Source organism: Candoia aspera, chromosome 2 (assembly GCF_035149785.1).
Source record: "Candoia aspera isolate rCanAsp1 chromosome 2, rCanAsp1.hap2, whole genome shotgun sequence".
In the NCBI taxonomy this organism is placed as follows: Eukaryota; Metazoa; Chordata; class Lepidosauria; order Squamata; family Boidae; genus Candoia; species Candoia aspera.
The window spans coordinates 91,671,608-91,686,992 of record NC_086154.1 but is presented as its reverse complement, the minus strand read 5'-3'; the positions used below and the strand labels follow the sequence as shown (position 1 = coordinate 91,686,992).

The following is a 15,385-nucleotide window of genomic DNA, read 5'->3' as shown; positions in this document are numbered from 1 at the left end:
AATCCCTTGAAAGCCAGTGAGTGGAAGAACAAGCTGCCTTAAGCATTATGCCCTTGCTGCAGTCCCCTTGCTTCATTTCTGACAAGCTGTCTTTTGAATTGATACTCTTCACTAGCCTCATGAATCAATATTGCTGGGGTTTGTTTTGTTTTTTCATTATAGCCTTCAGATATCATTGGCAAATTAGTAGCTTTTGCACCAGTCATTGGTCTCTCCCAGTGATTATATTAAGATTGGCTCAGATCTCAAGCTCTTGGCAAGGTGGAAGTCTCTATTTTTTGCCCAAATAGAGCAATGTAACTTCCCAATAAATAGCTGTGGGAAATCATGCCAGCATCTTCTGCTTGTTATGAACAAATACATTACTTCCAGAATCTGCAATATGCCTGTTTGGCTTTCACAACACAAACTAATACTTTCATAGGCCAATCAGATCATGCCAATTTTTCTATGCAGTTATTTGTCTTTTCATGCCAATATAGGAAGTTAATGAACAGTTCCTGTTTTCTCATTAACAGGAGAGGATTACATTTTCTTTATCGTTCTTTCTCACTGCTACCTATTCCCTAGGTTCAAATACTCCGATCAATATCTCTTACAAGCTACTTAGCGGTGCTTGCTTACACATACTAGAATCTACATTCAGAAACTGGCTGCAACAGAACCCCCATTTCCAAAGTAACTAAATTATGTAGGCCAAAATCAAACCCAGGATAATTAGTCATTAAAATATTGAAATTCCACCAGTTTCAGGCTGTCAGTTGTTTGATCCCACTGAGGGACTACTCTGTGGTTTTGGAGAACTGGGACCAAAGGAGTGATTCTCCTTTCTTCTCTCCTCCACTATGCTACCAAGTGTGGCAATGGAAGTTGGGGGAGAGAAGAAACCTGGTCCCTTCTTCTTCTCCCCCTTGACTTCACTTGTCACAGGTGGCAGTCAAAGCAAGGCGGAGAAGAGAAGGGAAGTGAGTCTTCTCTCTCTTTACTCCTGGGGGTCATGGCTGAAGGGCTGCTTTCCCCCATAGCTGGCTCAAGAACCCCATTCCTCCATGACATAAACACACTTCTCCTGCCGTTCTTTCAAATGTTGGCAGCCAGAGATCTGTTGCCAGGTTTGTCAGGGTTGGCAAGAGAGGTAGAAGAGATGATCCCTTGGCACAATGGGAGAACACATACCGCTGAAAACAATTGTGGGGATGAGGGTGTGCCCACAGCAGCTTCAGGTGGCCAGTGGGAGCAGGGCAGATCTTTACCTTTAAACTTACCTCAAAACACGGCACCACAAATGGACCACATCGCATAGCTTGTGTGGGCAGAAGTTGGAACATACCACTTTAGAAGCAGAACAGGAAAACACAGCTAAATGCTGCCTTGACAGTAGGATGGGGGTGAGCTGAGGATGACATTGTTCATGCCCTACAAATCGATTTGCTGGAACATTGCTAGTCCACAGTTAATGGGCTGTGCAGAAGAACTCATTGTGTTGCTCTGTATTTTTATATGTAGCATAAGCATTGAAGAGAAAGATCATACTATTTCCTTAGTCTAATGTCCTTGCAGCTGCAAAGCAGTCAGGCTGAAAGTACTTCAGGAAGGAAAACTACAATGATATATCTTTGACTTCCAGGTGGATAAAGAGACCAACACAGACAATCTTACACAATCTTCTGTAGTAGTTCGTCCAAAAGATAAAAGACCACCTAATCCTTTACAAACACCCTTTATTAGAGGCAGCACTATCATCCGCTCCAAAACTTTTTCTCCGGGACCACAAAGCCAGTATGTGTGCCGGGTAAGGAAAACTAAATTTATGTATTTATTGCTTCATTCTCTGTCCTCCATAAATAGACTACTAATCGTTAACCTAGTTAACAATACACACTTTATGAAGAACATTTTATTTCTTGGAGTCTCCCTTGATACCTTTTTGGTATAAGTTTGGGAAAAATAATCTGCATTTTCAGAAGATGAAACTACTGAACTCTTTGAATATCATTAAAATTGACAGACCAACTCCTGACAGGCCAAGCAAGTAATTCAGACAAAAGTGGAAACCGTTAAGGCTCCCCCACCCAGATGTGTGTGTGTGTGATGTTGCTAGGATATTCTTTCATAGAATTTCAGTTTCCCTTAACAGAATTATTTAAACTCTCTCAAAGTCAGCAGTCATGTAATGCAAGTGTTGTTAAAATGGGAGTAAAAAATAATGTACTTGTTTTGTTTTCTCTTCCAAACCTCCCTCCCTCACTCCCTCACACACACACACATGCAGCTTTTTGAATTTGCAAGAATAGAAATGCCTTCAGTCCCAACTTCCATTTTCTGCTGTGCTTGCTCATTAGAACCTTCCCAGGTTTGGGGGCTATGCTCACAGTTTGAATAGTCCTGTAGCTATGCAGTAAATGCCAATGAAGAACATGTTACTTGTTAGCTTTATGTATATTACAATGTAAGTCCATCTGACAAACTATAGTCCACATGTGGCAAAAATTTTAAAGGTCCCAATTGCCCACCACCACTAGCATTCAGATGTAGTTTTTCAGCCATAAATGTTACCGTATTATTTTCTTCTAAGCTGTATACTCTGCCAGTTTTATTGCTGCTCAGTTATGAATAAAATGTGGTGACTTTTATAGAAAGAAAGGAGAAAGAATGTAAAGAAAATCTGAAAGTAAAAATCACTGTGCTTTCAAGTGCAGCCTATAACGCAGACAACCATGAATGAGTCCGGTGCATTGCAGCTATTCCTGCGTGGGTCTGCCTTTTTGATTAAATGCTTATTTATAATTAATTAGTGCTGGGAGACAGGATCAGGAAGGACTATAAATAAACTCTCTTTAGCCTTGGTCTGAGAAGCAAAGACAGAAAACAGTTAGGAAGTTCCTTTCATAAAGGGCTGACTCTGCTGAAAAATGTGAGGTTCCTTCTGCACATCAATTGCTGAAGGAGCACAAGAGGTCTTTTTTATGTGAGCCACTGAGAGTCATTTTTTATTGCAGCAGCATATAAATTATTTATTTATTTATCTATCTATCTATCTATCTATCTATCAATCAATCAATCAAATTTTGCCACCACCCATCTCCCCAAAAGGAAGGACTCTGGGCAGTTTACAATAAGGCTAAAAGAATAAAATAAAATAAGAACAAAATATAATATATAAAATATAAATATAAGATATAAAATACACAGTATAAAATGGGATCAAATAAAATATGTTAAATAAATAAAGTTATTGCTTCCAAATTCAGACACTGTCAGGATTTTCAGCTATCCATTTTCTCCTTGATTAGCTACAAGTTGAATTGTAAACAATAGGCTAAACATCTTAATTTTATCACCTTTTTTTTTTTAAAGTAGGCCTTCTGGCATCAATCCACAGAATAAATGACACCCGACAAAGTATCCCTGCATGGCGTGATAGATGGATAGTTCAGTACAGCGAACAAGAAATGAAGAAAATCCTTCAGAATATCTCAGTTTATTTACCTATCTGGCATAAAATAGAAAAAAATGCTATTTGTCTGACAGCTTCAATACAGTAGCTATGAAGCTGCTTCTTTCTTTGCAAGAAGAATGCATGGCTTGGCACCTTAGATATCTAAAAGGCATTTGGAATAAATATCCCATGAGTAAGCAGCTCTGCTCAGGTTCACAGAAAAAAAAATCAAAGAGGCTATCTTTTTGTTCTATTGTGTAGTTACATAAAGGATAAAAAGTTTAAACTTACAGTATTTGAGCTGATTTTGCTATGAATGAATACCTGAAATTTAAAAGTATTTTATTGAGAGTCAGATTTCTTTAAAATATATATTTTATTAGAATAGTTAGGTTGATCCCTTGCAGCCGTAGGTCTAACTTGTAGCCATAGGTCCTTTCAAATCACAGTGTGATTTATGAAATTATATTTGTGTCTGGGTGTACATGTGTGTACTCCTCCAACCACCACTGCCCAAATTACCCAATTTTCACTACCAAAGAGCAAAAATGAAGCAATTTTTGAACCCTTTTACTGAAAGGAAATTGCAAGTCATAAGACTGCCATCTCCCTTGCCCCATGAAGAAGGCAGAACCTTTTGCTGAAAGGGAATAGAAAACAACTAATTGCCCTGAGCATGTAAAGCTAATGTTGGAATTCCTGAGCTATAGCTTCTTTATTAGCCTGCCTCTGAACATAGACTGCATTGTTCCCTTAGTTCTCACGTTTTTCTACTAAGAGGCAGATTGCTTTAAAATTTTGTTTTAGCTGTTTATACCTATACTGGTCCCTCATGTTCTATTGATTTAAACCTAAAGGCCATGGGTCCATTTAAATCAACATGTAACCCAAATGGCAACTGGGATGCTGAACATGTGAAAGTTGTGTCCCCATAGTTATTTGTGTTGTCAAAGATGGAATCGGTAAGCTGTGGTGTGAAAGGATAGAAAGGGGGAGGGGGAGGGAGAAGTTTTTACATGGAGAAGTGGAAAACACTGGAGTCAGAGACCCAGGGGAGCACTGAAAGGATGGATGAAAGAACATACTGTACATATGCTGCCATCCCCATCAACAGAGATTCAGTGTTGAAAAGACTAGAGATACTGCTGGAAGGTGGAAAGTAGCATCACAGTCTGATGGGTCAGATGAGTTAGGAGATCAGATGCTGCATCCAAAGTCACCGTCTGCAGGGGTGGGTAGGACTATACCAGAAAATATTGCTGGGGAGCAGAGGAGATGAAGGTACAGAAGTAAAGTATCTGGAGAAGTTGCTGCCCTGGTTGGCCTATGAAGTAGAGAAAGGAAGAGGAGAAGAGCAGGGAAAAGAGTTAACGAGAAGAACAGGAACTTAAATTAGAATGAGTATTGTATTCTATAAAATATATTGTAAATCACATAAAGACCAATTGGATGGAGGCAGTGTATAAATTTTATAATACTAGTAAATAAATAAAACTAATTTCTTTTTCTTCCAATAGAATAGGCTCCTAAATATAGATGGGAAAATATCTACCACCAGTGAATTTTTCCTTATTTATTTTTCAGCTTAATCGTAGTGATAGTGATAGTTCAACACTATCTAAGAAACCATCTTTTGTTCGGAATGCTGTTGAGAGACGAAGTGTCAGAATGAAAAGGGTAAATAATATTCCTATGTACTGTCCTATTTTTATTTTAATGTTTTCTTATGTTCGGTTGTAGTTAGCTAATCAGTTAGTTGGTTAGTTAATAAGACTAATGAACAGAATTTTTTATGTACTGAGAGCTTCAGGCAGTATGCAGTACAAAAGTGATTAAATAAAACTTCTGTTATAAATCACAATAAGAATTGTTACTTATTTAAAGCAGTATAAATTGAAAGTAATGGCAAATAATTGTGATGTAAAAATAAGATGGCTTTTTAGATTTTCACAAGATAAGAGTGGAATATCTATGATTTTCTGTCAGTGAAGGTCATATATAGTTTGCAGTTTCTGTTACTATGTAAAAATGTTGCAAATATCTGATACTTCTAGGAAATTATTGTAGATTGTGGATGTTTGAAGGATTTTTCAACAAGAAAACTACATTGTGACATTGATTAGTTGATATAAAAAGCGTAAAGTTTCCTTTGACTCTTGGTGACTTTATGGACATATCCATGTAGGAATTTTTGGCAACAGTCTGGAAGGGATTTGCAATTACCTTCTTCCAGGATGTTATTTCAACCATGTTATTCCATGCCATATTATTTCAACCACATTCCCTGGTGGGATCCTATCTGGTCTGATCTGCTAGGACTTTTTGAGATCAGACAAGGTTTCTTAGGTACTGACACCAAGCTAGAGTTTTAATATATTTAAATTATGTTGTTGTTGTTGTTGTTTTCAGTCTTCTCTTAAAACTCTTGGACCTGAGCGTTTGATCCGTACCTCTCTCGACTTAGAATTAGACTTGCAGGCATCAAAGACCTGGCATAGTCAGTTGCTGCAGGAGATTTCTGTCCTCAAACAGCTAAAGGAACAGTTAGAGCAAGCTCAAAGTCAAGGAGAAAAAGAGTTACCCAGATGCATAGATGAGGATGAGCAATTCAGGATGTTAATGAGACTGGTGGAGAAACAGGCAAGTATTCTTAAGGCAAAAAACTGGTTTTCATTATCCAGTTCTCCGGATGACAAAATGATCCAATAGTGTTTTTTTTTTTAAACTCTTATACTTAGTTCTTCTAGACAGTGTTCCAGGCCGATTATTTTAATGGCACTTAAAACAGTATCTGTTATGTTTAGTTAGGCTTCCAAGTTGTGCACATTCTGCCTGTCCCACACTAATGCCATATTTTCCTAGAATCTGAATGATCCCAAACCGTTGCATTTATATGACAAAGATTTCTGGCAGCTATCAAATTTGAAGTGACTAAGTCAGAGGGATAGGAAGCTCATAAGCCACACACAAATTTTGAATTTACAGTCTGTAGTCACCTGGGATTCAGTTGAGTGGCAAATCAGTGACATGACAATTTCAGGAAACTAGCAGAAGACATTGGGTGTATTAATCTTTTCTTCCCCAAAAGGGAAGAAAAGTAGGAAGGAAAAAAGCCCTGCCCACTTAAATAATGCAATCGCACTCTAATGTGATCTTTCTGCACATGAATAATTCTCCCCCCAAAAGTACTGCGGTCACGTACCTAAAACCTGCCCTCTTCTGTATTCAGTACTTTGAGATGAACTATTGTATTCTTAATAAAATACATTTTATATATTATAAAATATATACATTTTAATATATAAAATATATATCTAATATATATATATTTATATGTATGTATGTATGTATTATATATAAATGCAAAATATATAATAAAGTCTGCATTGAGATAATTGCTATTGCCCAGAACATGAACTTTAGATACTAATAAAATTAAATGGGTTTTTAATATAATGAGAAAAAATGTTGCTAGCTAATACAGGTATCTGTACATAGTGTGAACTCTTGATGTAATCCACCTTGCTACAACTGACTTTACATGCAACAGTCCAAATGTCCATGGTGATTTTCATCATTCGCATGATGATGAAATCTCATAAATTATGCAAATCATATTTTTACATCAGTTTAAGTGATTTGTGCAAATGATGTAAATTGATGCAAATGATGTAATTTGTGCCATCTGCATCACAGAAATTATGTAAATTGCCATGATGATATATTTTCGTATTTATTGGATATTTGTGAATAATGGTCACTCACTTGCCCCAATTAATCCATTAAAACTAAGTTTCATTATACATAACATCAAGTTGCAATATAAACAGTTAGTGTATATTCCAATGTTCATAGTATTACTCTATAATATACATAGGGTATAATACATATATTACACATAGGAGTAAGTATGCACATTCAGTTTTCTGCAGGACTGGGAAGCAAGTATTTTTCATAACAAATATTCTATCACATGACTCCTAGTTTAAATACGTCTGTCATCAATTCTTGTTCTTGGAAAAAAGTGACATATTACTAATTTACAAGATTCTATTGACTTCTACCCCAGTTCTAATTTTTATATTCCACCTTCTTTCCCCTTTACTTTTAGTTAATGTTTATTAGAGTTAGTATGCAGATTGTGCCTGGTTCTCTATGAACTGTCCAAATAAGTATTTTCCCCAAATAAAACATGTAACTTATGTCTGTCAGCACAAAACAAGATATAGATGTACATTACCTTTTTACCTAATGGGCAAAATTAATTGGTTGACTATCTGATAATACCACATTTCACAGGAAATACACTTATTTCTCTCTCTCTCTCTCTCCCACCCCCAACCCCCAAACTGGTGGTAGGAGCAGCAGCAGCAATGAAATAATTTACATATCTTCAATCTTTGTATCATTTCTTGGTTTGTGACTGCAAATAAATATGTTTTACCTCCCTCTTCTATGTCAGACAAGGAGATAAACTACTTAATCTTACACAGATATGTCAGATTAGGAAAGAATCTGTTGCACTCCTACTTAAGTAAATAGCTCTATTCCTCATTTTTCAGACCGAAAAGGCTGGATGTAAGTGTGAACAGAAGGCTGATAAAATGATGAGGGCAGCTGCTAAAGATGTTCATAGGTTACGAGGGCAGACCCGAAAGGAACCCCTCGAGGTGCAGTCATTCCGGTAGGAAAAATACATTACATATCCTTCCAAAATATTTTCTGTTTTTATGTAGGTTCACTTATCAATCCATTATCACTAATATTTGAAACAAAATAACCATATTTGCATCATTATCACCTTCTGATGAATTTTGTATGGCATTTTGTAACAATCTTATCCTTTTCTGGCAGTGGCACAGCAGTGTCTTAACAGTAAAATAGTTTTCTTTGAAATAACCTAAATGTAAAAACTTTACTGTGTAAATGAAATTGATTGGGCTTTGCTAAAGTACTTATTTATTGTGCTAGTTTTTTTTTCTTTCCTAATGTTTTACCTGCAAGCACAGGGTCTGCTTTTTCAGACCAACCAAATGTCGATCCATTGATTGCGATAGGAATTGACCAACCAGCTTGTCACCTGAGCCTGATGTTATGGGCTGAGAGAAAGTGACTGGCCCAAGGTCACCCAGCCAGCTTTCATGCCTAAAGTGGGACTAGAACTCTCAGTCTCCCAGTTTCTAGCCTAGAGCCTTAATCACTAGACCAAACTGGTTCTCCATTATTGTGCTAGTTAACAATTAGATTTATGGAATAGAAATGTTTACATTTCACTTTTAAATTATTGTCTCCAAAGGACCAAAGCAATAACTATTATATATGAAAAATAAGAAGTTTTTGAGGCACCTTGAGGCACCTATAAGGTTACTGATTTTATGGCATTTAACTTTTGTGGCAGTAGTCCATTTCAATAGATGCATCATATTATTGGGGTAAGAGGAGTTGTAAACAGTGAGGTCAGGTGAAAATGAAATGCATAAAATACCTTGATAATTATAATATCACATGTTTAATAATTATGATGCCACAGTGGTCTGTGAAAGTTTATGCTGTAACCCATTTATTATTATCAAGATTACACAGTACTCTCCTTTTTTAAATCCAGAGTGGGTTTAAAGTGCGTTATGTTGTGAAGTTGTACATTGTAAAACACAGGTAGATTTTATTTTCAGGTTTTGAGTGCTGAAATCTTTTAATTCTTAATTACAATAACACTTGATGTATTTGTTATTTTGCAGAGAGAAGATGGCATTTTTCACACGACCTAGGATAAATATTCCAGCTCTCTCAGCAGATGATGTTTAATGTCTATTTAAGTATTTTGTTCTTCAACCACTTCCGAAAAGTATCAAAAAGTATATGTCGTTTCACTGAAGTTTATTTATATCACATTATCATTGTTAGTACATTGATGGCTTTATCCGTTCTAGGTCCAGATTTTTAGCTTTCTTTTTTTCCACTGCAAATGCCAGCATTAAAATTACATTATCATATAGTTTGTATATTTAGCAATGTATTTTTGAAAGATTTTTAAAAATGAACCAGTATAGCTAACAATGCTATTTAAATAATGCTACCTTTTGACATTTTGTACACCTCGGCTTTTTTAAAGACAGGTTTCGCTGCAATAAATTTTGAATCTGAGAAAGCATCTGACATGCAATTCTAAAAACAGGACCCCAACTCTTATATAACAAGGTTTTTGCTAATTTAAATATTTTTATATCAAATAAAGGATAAAAGAAGCCATTTCAAGAGTTGCAAATGAGTGCTCTGTGAGCTGTAACACAGTTCCATTTCCACATAGGTGATAAAAATGGGTGCAGAGTTCAAAAGCCTACTGCACTTTAATCTGGAGATGGTTACTTCATTTCATTACGCAGTTCCCCTTTGAGGGTTTCAAAAGCCCTGTGGACTCTCTCTGTGATAGAGAGAGAGTTGTGGGAAACCTATCCATGGTTCCATACTTGGCTTGAAAAAAAATATATCAGGAGCCAGCAGCTATTTAAAAAAAAACTGTGTCTTAAAATTATTTATATTTCTTTTAGCAAATAATCCTCATGTAATCCTGTCAATTTACAAAGAGCAGCTACCAAAAGGAACTACTAAAAACAAATCTTTTGCCTGTTATTTTACCTTAAAATCAACAAATGCCTTGTTTTTTAAAACTAAATTTTTAAAAGATCTAGTAATGTCTCCCCATTCTTCAATAAAAATGGAGAATTTAATTCAGAAAGGGTACTCTCTGAGTACTATGAGAGCCTGCACTGTCACACTCCTGCTGAGAAAACTACATGGACCGTTTCCAGGAGATTTTTACCTTTACTAAACAACCTTCAACAAATTTTACCTTTACTAAACAGCCTACAAAGGTCCACAAACCTTGGTTGAAAAAGCTGTAATCACGTTTATAAACCTGTTAATCAGATGGTTTGTAGTATTTGTATATTCCCAGTTGTTTATATTAATAATTGTGTTTTTTGTGTGTTCACCCAAGCACTCTGCTCTGCACGTTCATTTTTATGTGCCCACACGTGCACATGCATAGATGTAGAGCTTAGACATGGGTATGTTATGGGACAAGGTGTCAACCCACTATGAGATGCCTATCTTTTCCGGTCACTTCAGGGAAAAAAATAATGAAAATATCAGTCTGTCTATTTTTAATGATTAGTAACTGCTGATTATCCATTTTTTTAATGACTTCAATCAGAAAAGCACCAGTGTGTGAACAGGGCAAAGAGGGTAGAAGCTGAGTTTTCTATCCTTCTCAAGCAGCCTGCTGAAAAATTTCTCTAGAGAATCGGGCATTGTTTTAAAAATTGGTCAGAGGTACTATCCAAGAATGAGAGTTCAGTTTCAAAAAGAACTTCTGTCAATTTTTTGATAATACCCTTTTTTTTTCAGGCCTGTGAATCACAGCCTACTTGATTCAGGAGAGTGCCTTAAACCCAAAAGGCTTTCGGTGAGGTTATTTGTTGAAGGATAGGATAGGAGGGTCATCTTATATTAACACCGTCCACTTCCCTAGATCCAAGGTTTATTATTTTTTGATACTGCATTTGAAGAAATGTTAATACATTCCAATTTGATTGTTTTCTTTCTAACAAGAAGCAAGAAGGTGCAAGAGTTTGAGATCCATACGGAGTTGGTTATATTTGGAATATAACTGAAATATCTTATCTTCATATCTCCCTACAACAGCCAGCATCTTACACTAACCCATGTCCCTAATTGTTACCAATTTAAGAACAGAGAGTAATGGACACTGGAACACAAAGGCCTTAAAGGTCCACAAACCAAGATCTACCTTCAGGAGTAAAGCTGACAAGTGGTTTAAAACTGGAAGTTTCCTGAGATGTATATATTTGTTTTTTCATGTATAAACACTGGAATAAGCAACCACTAAATGATTGAATTTATATATTTTAAATTTTGTTAGGATTAACATTAAAATTGTTTTAGATAGAAATTAATCTACCTAATCTCTGTGTCCTTTGTATGTATATGAAGATGATTCAAAATATATCATTCATATAAAGATACAGAAAAATATGGATCTTTTTCAGATCCATGTAATGATGGAAGCTTACAACTGTGATTGAGAATAATGTTTTTTTTTAAATACTATAAGCTTGTTTTTCTTGAGAGTTTATTCTGCACATAAACTTATTTAAGAACTTCATTCTAGATGTTTTTCACTGGTATGTTTCTACGTTTTCTCCAAAACTAATTCTTACTGGATTTCAATATTTATTGATCTACATGGAAACAAAAAACACAGCTTGTTTGACCAGGGCTAAAAGAAGAATAGTTATATCTGGTTGCCCTTACTGGTTGCCCTTGCTGACAATTAATGATTAACAAAGCATTTAGATTTTGTTTTGTTTACCTAAGAGATGAGTTATGGGAAGAAGAGAGATTATGTTTTATTTAGATATGGTGATAAACTGCTAAAATTGTTTTTACTTGCTGGGATGAAGGGGGAAAGTTACTTCTTTTTTTCTTTTTTTTCTTTTTCCCTACACTCTGCCCCCCCCCTTTTTTTTTTGTTTGTATTGACTTTTATTCTTCTCACTTATAATACTTAATAAAATTACTTGGGGAAAAAAGAAGCAAAAAATACAGTTTCACAACTATAAGAAGGAAGTACAATGGCCTGAGAGTTATATTGCACATGTATTTTTGCAGCCTTACCCAGGCTGAGAGCAATCTGGGTATGTGGACTTCAACTCCCAGAATACTTAGCAAGTCACATTTGGAGGAATTCTGGGAATTGAAAGTCACACAGGCAAAAGAAGGATATGTTATTGAGTTAATTAACAGGTATGAATTTAGTGTCTTGAAAAGAGATTAAGACTATTACTGTGCTTACAAAAAAGTATCTGAATATAAGAAGAGCCCTGCAGGATCAAACCAATATCCCATCTAGTTCAACATTCTATATTACCCAGTGGCCAATCAGATTCAGTAAAAAAAAAAAAAAACACTGAAACATGAATAGTAGAACAATAGCATTTTTCCACTGTGGCTTCCTAGCAGCTGGCAGTGAAAGCATGCTGCCTGTGATTCTGGAAGTAGTAAACAGCCTTAAAAAATAGCAGTTGATAGCCTGTTCCTCCATGAAGTTGTCTGGTTCTCTAAATTATGACCATCACTATGCCAAATGATGCAGCTTCCAGATTAACTATGTATTGTGCAAAGTTGATGGTGTGCCATCAGGTTGTTGCCAACTCTTAGTGACTAAATAGATAGGTTTTCTCCATGAATTGGGTAGTACAGTACATCCTTTATTATACCAAAACTAATTCTTACTGGATTTCAATAGTTTATTGATCTACATGGAAACAAAAAACACAGCTTGTTTGACCAGGGCTAAAAGAAGAATAGTTATATCTGGTTGCCCTTACTGGTTGCCCTTACTGTACATTTAGTTCTGCTGGATAATCCTGACAGCTAACATTCTGTGAGAAAATCCACAATTTCCATACGATGTGTGATTTTACATCAGTTTTCTTTATATCTGTATATTACTATACAGATATAGTATAGACATATTACTGTCTAGTGGTTGTTCCCCAACTACTGCAACCTTTGCTTAAAGATTAAAAAAAAATCCTAGTCTCTGTAACCTTTCCATATAGGAAAGTTGCTCTAGTATCCTAATCATTTTTATTATTCTTTCCGATATATGCATACAACTTTATGTTGACACTTTTGCTGTTCATGGAGATGTGATCAGGAAATAGATTGCGCAGTTCAGCATTTATCTACAAGTAAAGGAGCACTGAATTGTTAGAAGAGATTATAATAAAAAACATACCTATTCCTTGAATCATATAAAAAGGCACTTGGATTTGCACTTTAGTCCCAGAGGACTGCCATCCTGCACTGCAACAATATGTTTCTTTTGCAGTTTCCCTGATCTAGTATGTTTTCCTAGGTGGAAGGAGTCTTAATGCAAGTTCTTGCATTACGGGTCTGTACAGGGTTTCCAAAGTAATGAGCTGAAGAATGAACCTATATCCTTATTTTAGCCACATCTAGTTGAAAAGCTCAGATAAACCCATCCCTCAGTCTTTCTTGTAAGACCTTGCCTCATCTTAACCTCCAAATCTGTTGCACTTACAGTGTCCTGTGGAAGACTGATCTTATCTGTTAGCTGAATATCTTACAACTTCCATTTACACAAAAATGCAAACTGTTGAGACTGTCAGTGTGAATATATTGTTTGTACACTGAAAATGTCAAGGATACTTCATTGCAGTTTTTTGTGTTAAAGAATACCTGTGTTTCAGGTACTACTCAGAAACTTAAATACACTTATCCCTAGTTCACTATACCTTTAAAACAAACTACTTTATTTTTGCCTTCTTAGGTTTGCTAGGCAAAATTCTTGTCTCTCTTGTTTTTACTTTCCAACTATTGTAGTTTAATGCAGCATGTAGTGGGAACTCAACAGAAATGGGGAAAGAATCATAGGTTTTCCATTTGTTCCAATAAGTATAGGCTAGACTTGAATTGTATGTGGTAGCATGTTCAGATACTGGGATTACATCACATACCAGCCCCAGTTCAAATTCAGGGATGATGAATGAGTGCAAGAGCCTTGCCCAGATATATTTTCAGAACACAGCAATGTTTGACATTCATGAAATAGAACCTAACAGCATAGTATTTATATAAAAAGCCTGAGACTTTATGGATGGAGCCAATTCAAGGTCAGCCATACATTAATTTTCCTAATACAAGTTCTGATACTACTCAATATTGTGAATTCTGAACTGTTTCCATGTGGGTAACAGGGAAAGTATGCTTGGGGAATTGTCAGTAAGAAAATAAGTGTATCTTCAAGATTCAAAATAACAAACTGGTAATGGAAATAAATATTTTTCCCAGGATTGGTGGGGAAGATCAAAGTCAAATTTTGCAACTACTTATATCTGAATGGTGTCTGAAGCTCCGCAACTGTCAACAGTGGAGCATTATGTAAGAAAGGATCCTCTGCCCGCAGCTTGCCTTTCCAGCTCCTCACAGTATCTTGTCCCCATGTGACACATTAAAATGATAGGTTTAGTATTGTGACTAGGCTTATTCCACTGTAATGATATTATGCTGATGGGGGGGGGGGACTACAGCATTGGCTATAATTCTTGCATATTTATCCAAAAATTCTGTGAAATATTTTACTGCAAAGATGGATCCTTGCACTAAAATGTATATGCAAACTTTGAGGGTGAGTGGGCATATCTGGAATTTCAGCAGTATATTATGGATGTGACCAAACGACACACAACACTTGGGTTCAGACACCACTATTTCTACGTGCCGTTCAAAACCATTGTTAGAAAGTCAGGTTATGCTTGAGGCTTGTGCTCTGCAGTGTTGGAAGGTTTCAAACAAACGCACCCTCTTGTATATTTTTCCTTGGCAAACCGCTATTTTCTCCCCCCCAGAACATTGTCTTCCTGCAATATTGCCTTCCCCTTGGGCAAGGTAAAAGGTTAAAAGTTACAAAATAGAATAGGTTCTATGCAAAAGGGGATGCCAAAGGATTCCCTTCCAATTTAATCAGAAACCTTGGAAAACAAAAGGTCGCTCATTCACAGACTTTAGCAGAGTCCATTCAGGTGAACATCCAAACAGATCTCCATAATAACAAAAGATTCCTTCCAAGGTGGACAGTCCAGGCTAACAGACAAAGCCACAGCCCCGCAGGGAATCCAGACCATCAGAGCAGGAAACACCAACAGCAGGGGGCCTGACCACAGAACGTCTCCTCTCTGAAATCCGGTAAACTACACCTGAGAGAACAGCCGCCAAGCTCTCCTATATAAGGGGCTGGTGGGGATGAATACACGCGTGACCGCCTTCGACAACACGTTCGTCATGTATTTCGTGCTCTCGGACCGAATAAACATTCACCTGTGTTCCAGCAATTGCCTG

The 15,385-nt window shown here is 36.3% G+C and overlaps 1 protein-coding gene across 3 annotated transcripts in view; it reads left to right on the top strand.

Moving 5' to 3' along the window:
- WWC1 (WW and C2 domain containing 1) overlaps nucleotides 1-9,434 on the top strand; it is an 84,647-nt gene extending 75,213 nt beyond the window's left edge. For all 3 annotated transcript variants that reach the window (XM_063292449.1, XM_063292448.1, XM_063292450.1), the window contains 5 exons: nucleotides 1,628-1,792; nucleotides 5,024-5,116; nucleotides 5,849-6,079; nucleotides 8,002-8,123; nucleotides 9,178-9,434. In XM_063292449.1, coding sequence (XP_063148519.1) covers nucleotides 1,628-1,792; nucleotides 5,024-5,116; nucleotides 5,849-6,079; nucleotides 8,002-8,123; nucleotides 9,178-9,244 — 678 coding nt within the window. In that variant the 3' untranslated portion in view covers nucleotides 9,245-9,434. The remainder of the gene's footprint in view (nucleotides 1-1,627; nucleotides 1,793-5,023; nucleotides 5,117-5,848; nucleotides 6,080-8,001; nucleotides 8,124-9,177) is intronic.
- Nucleotides 9,435-15,385: the final 5,951 nt, after the last annotated feature.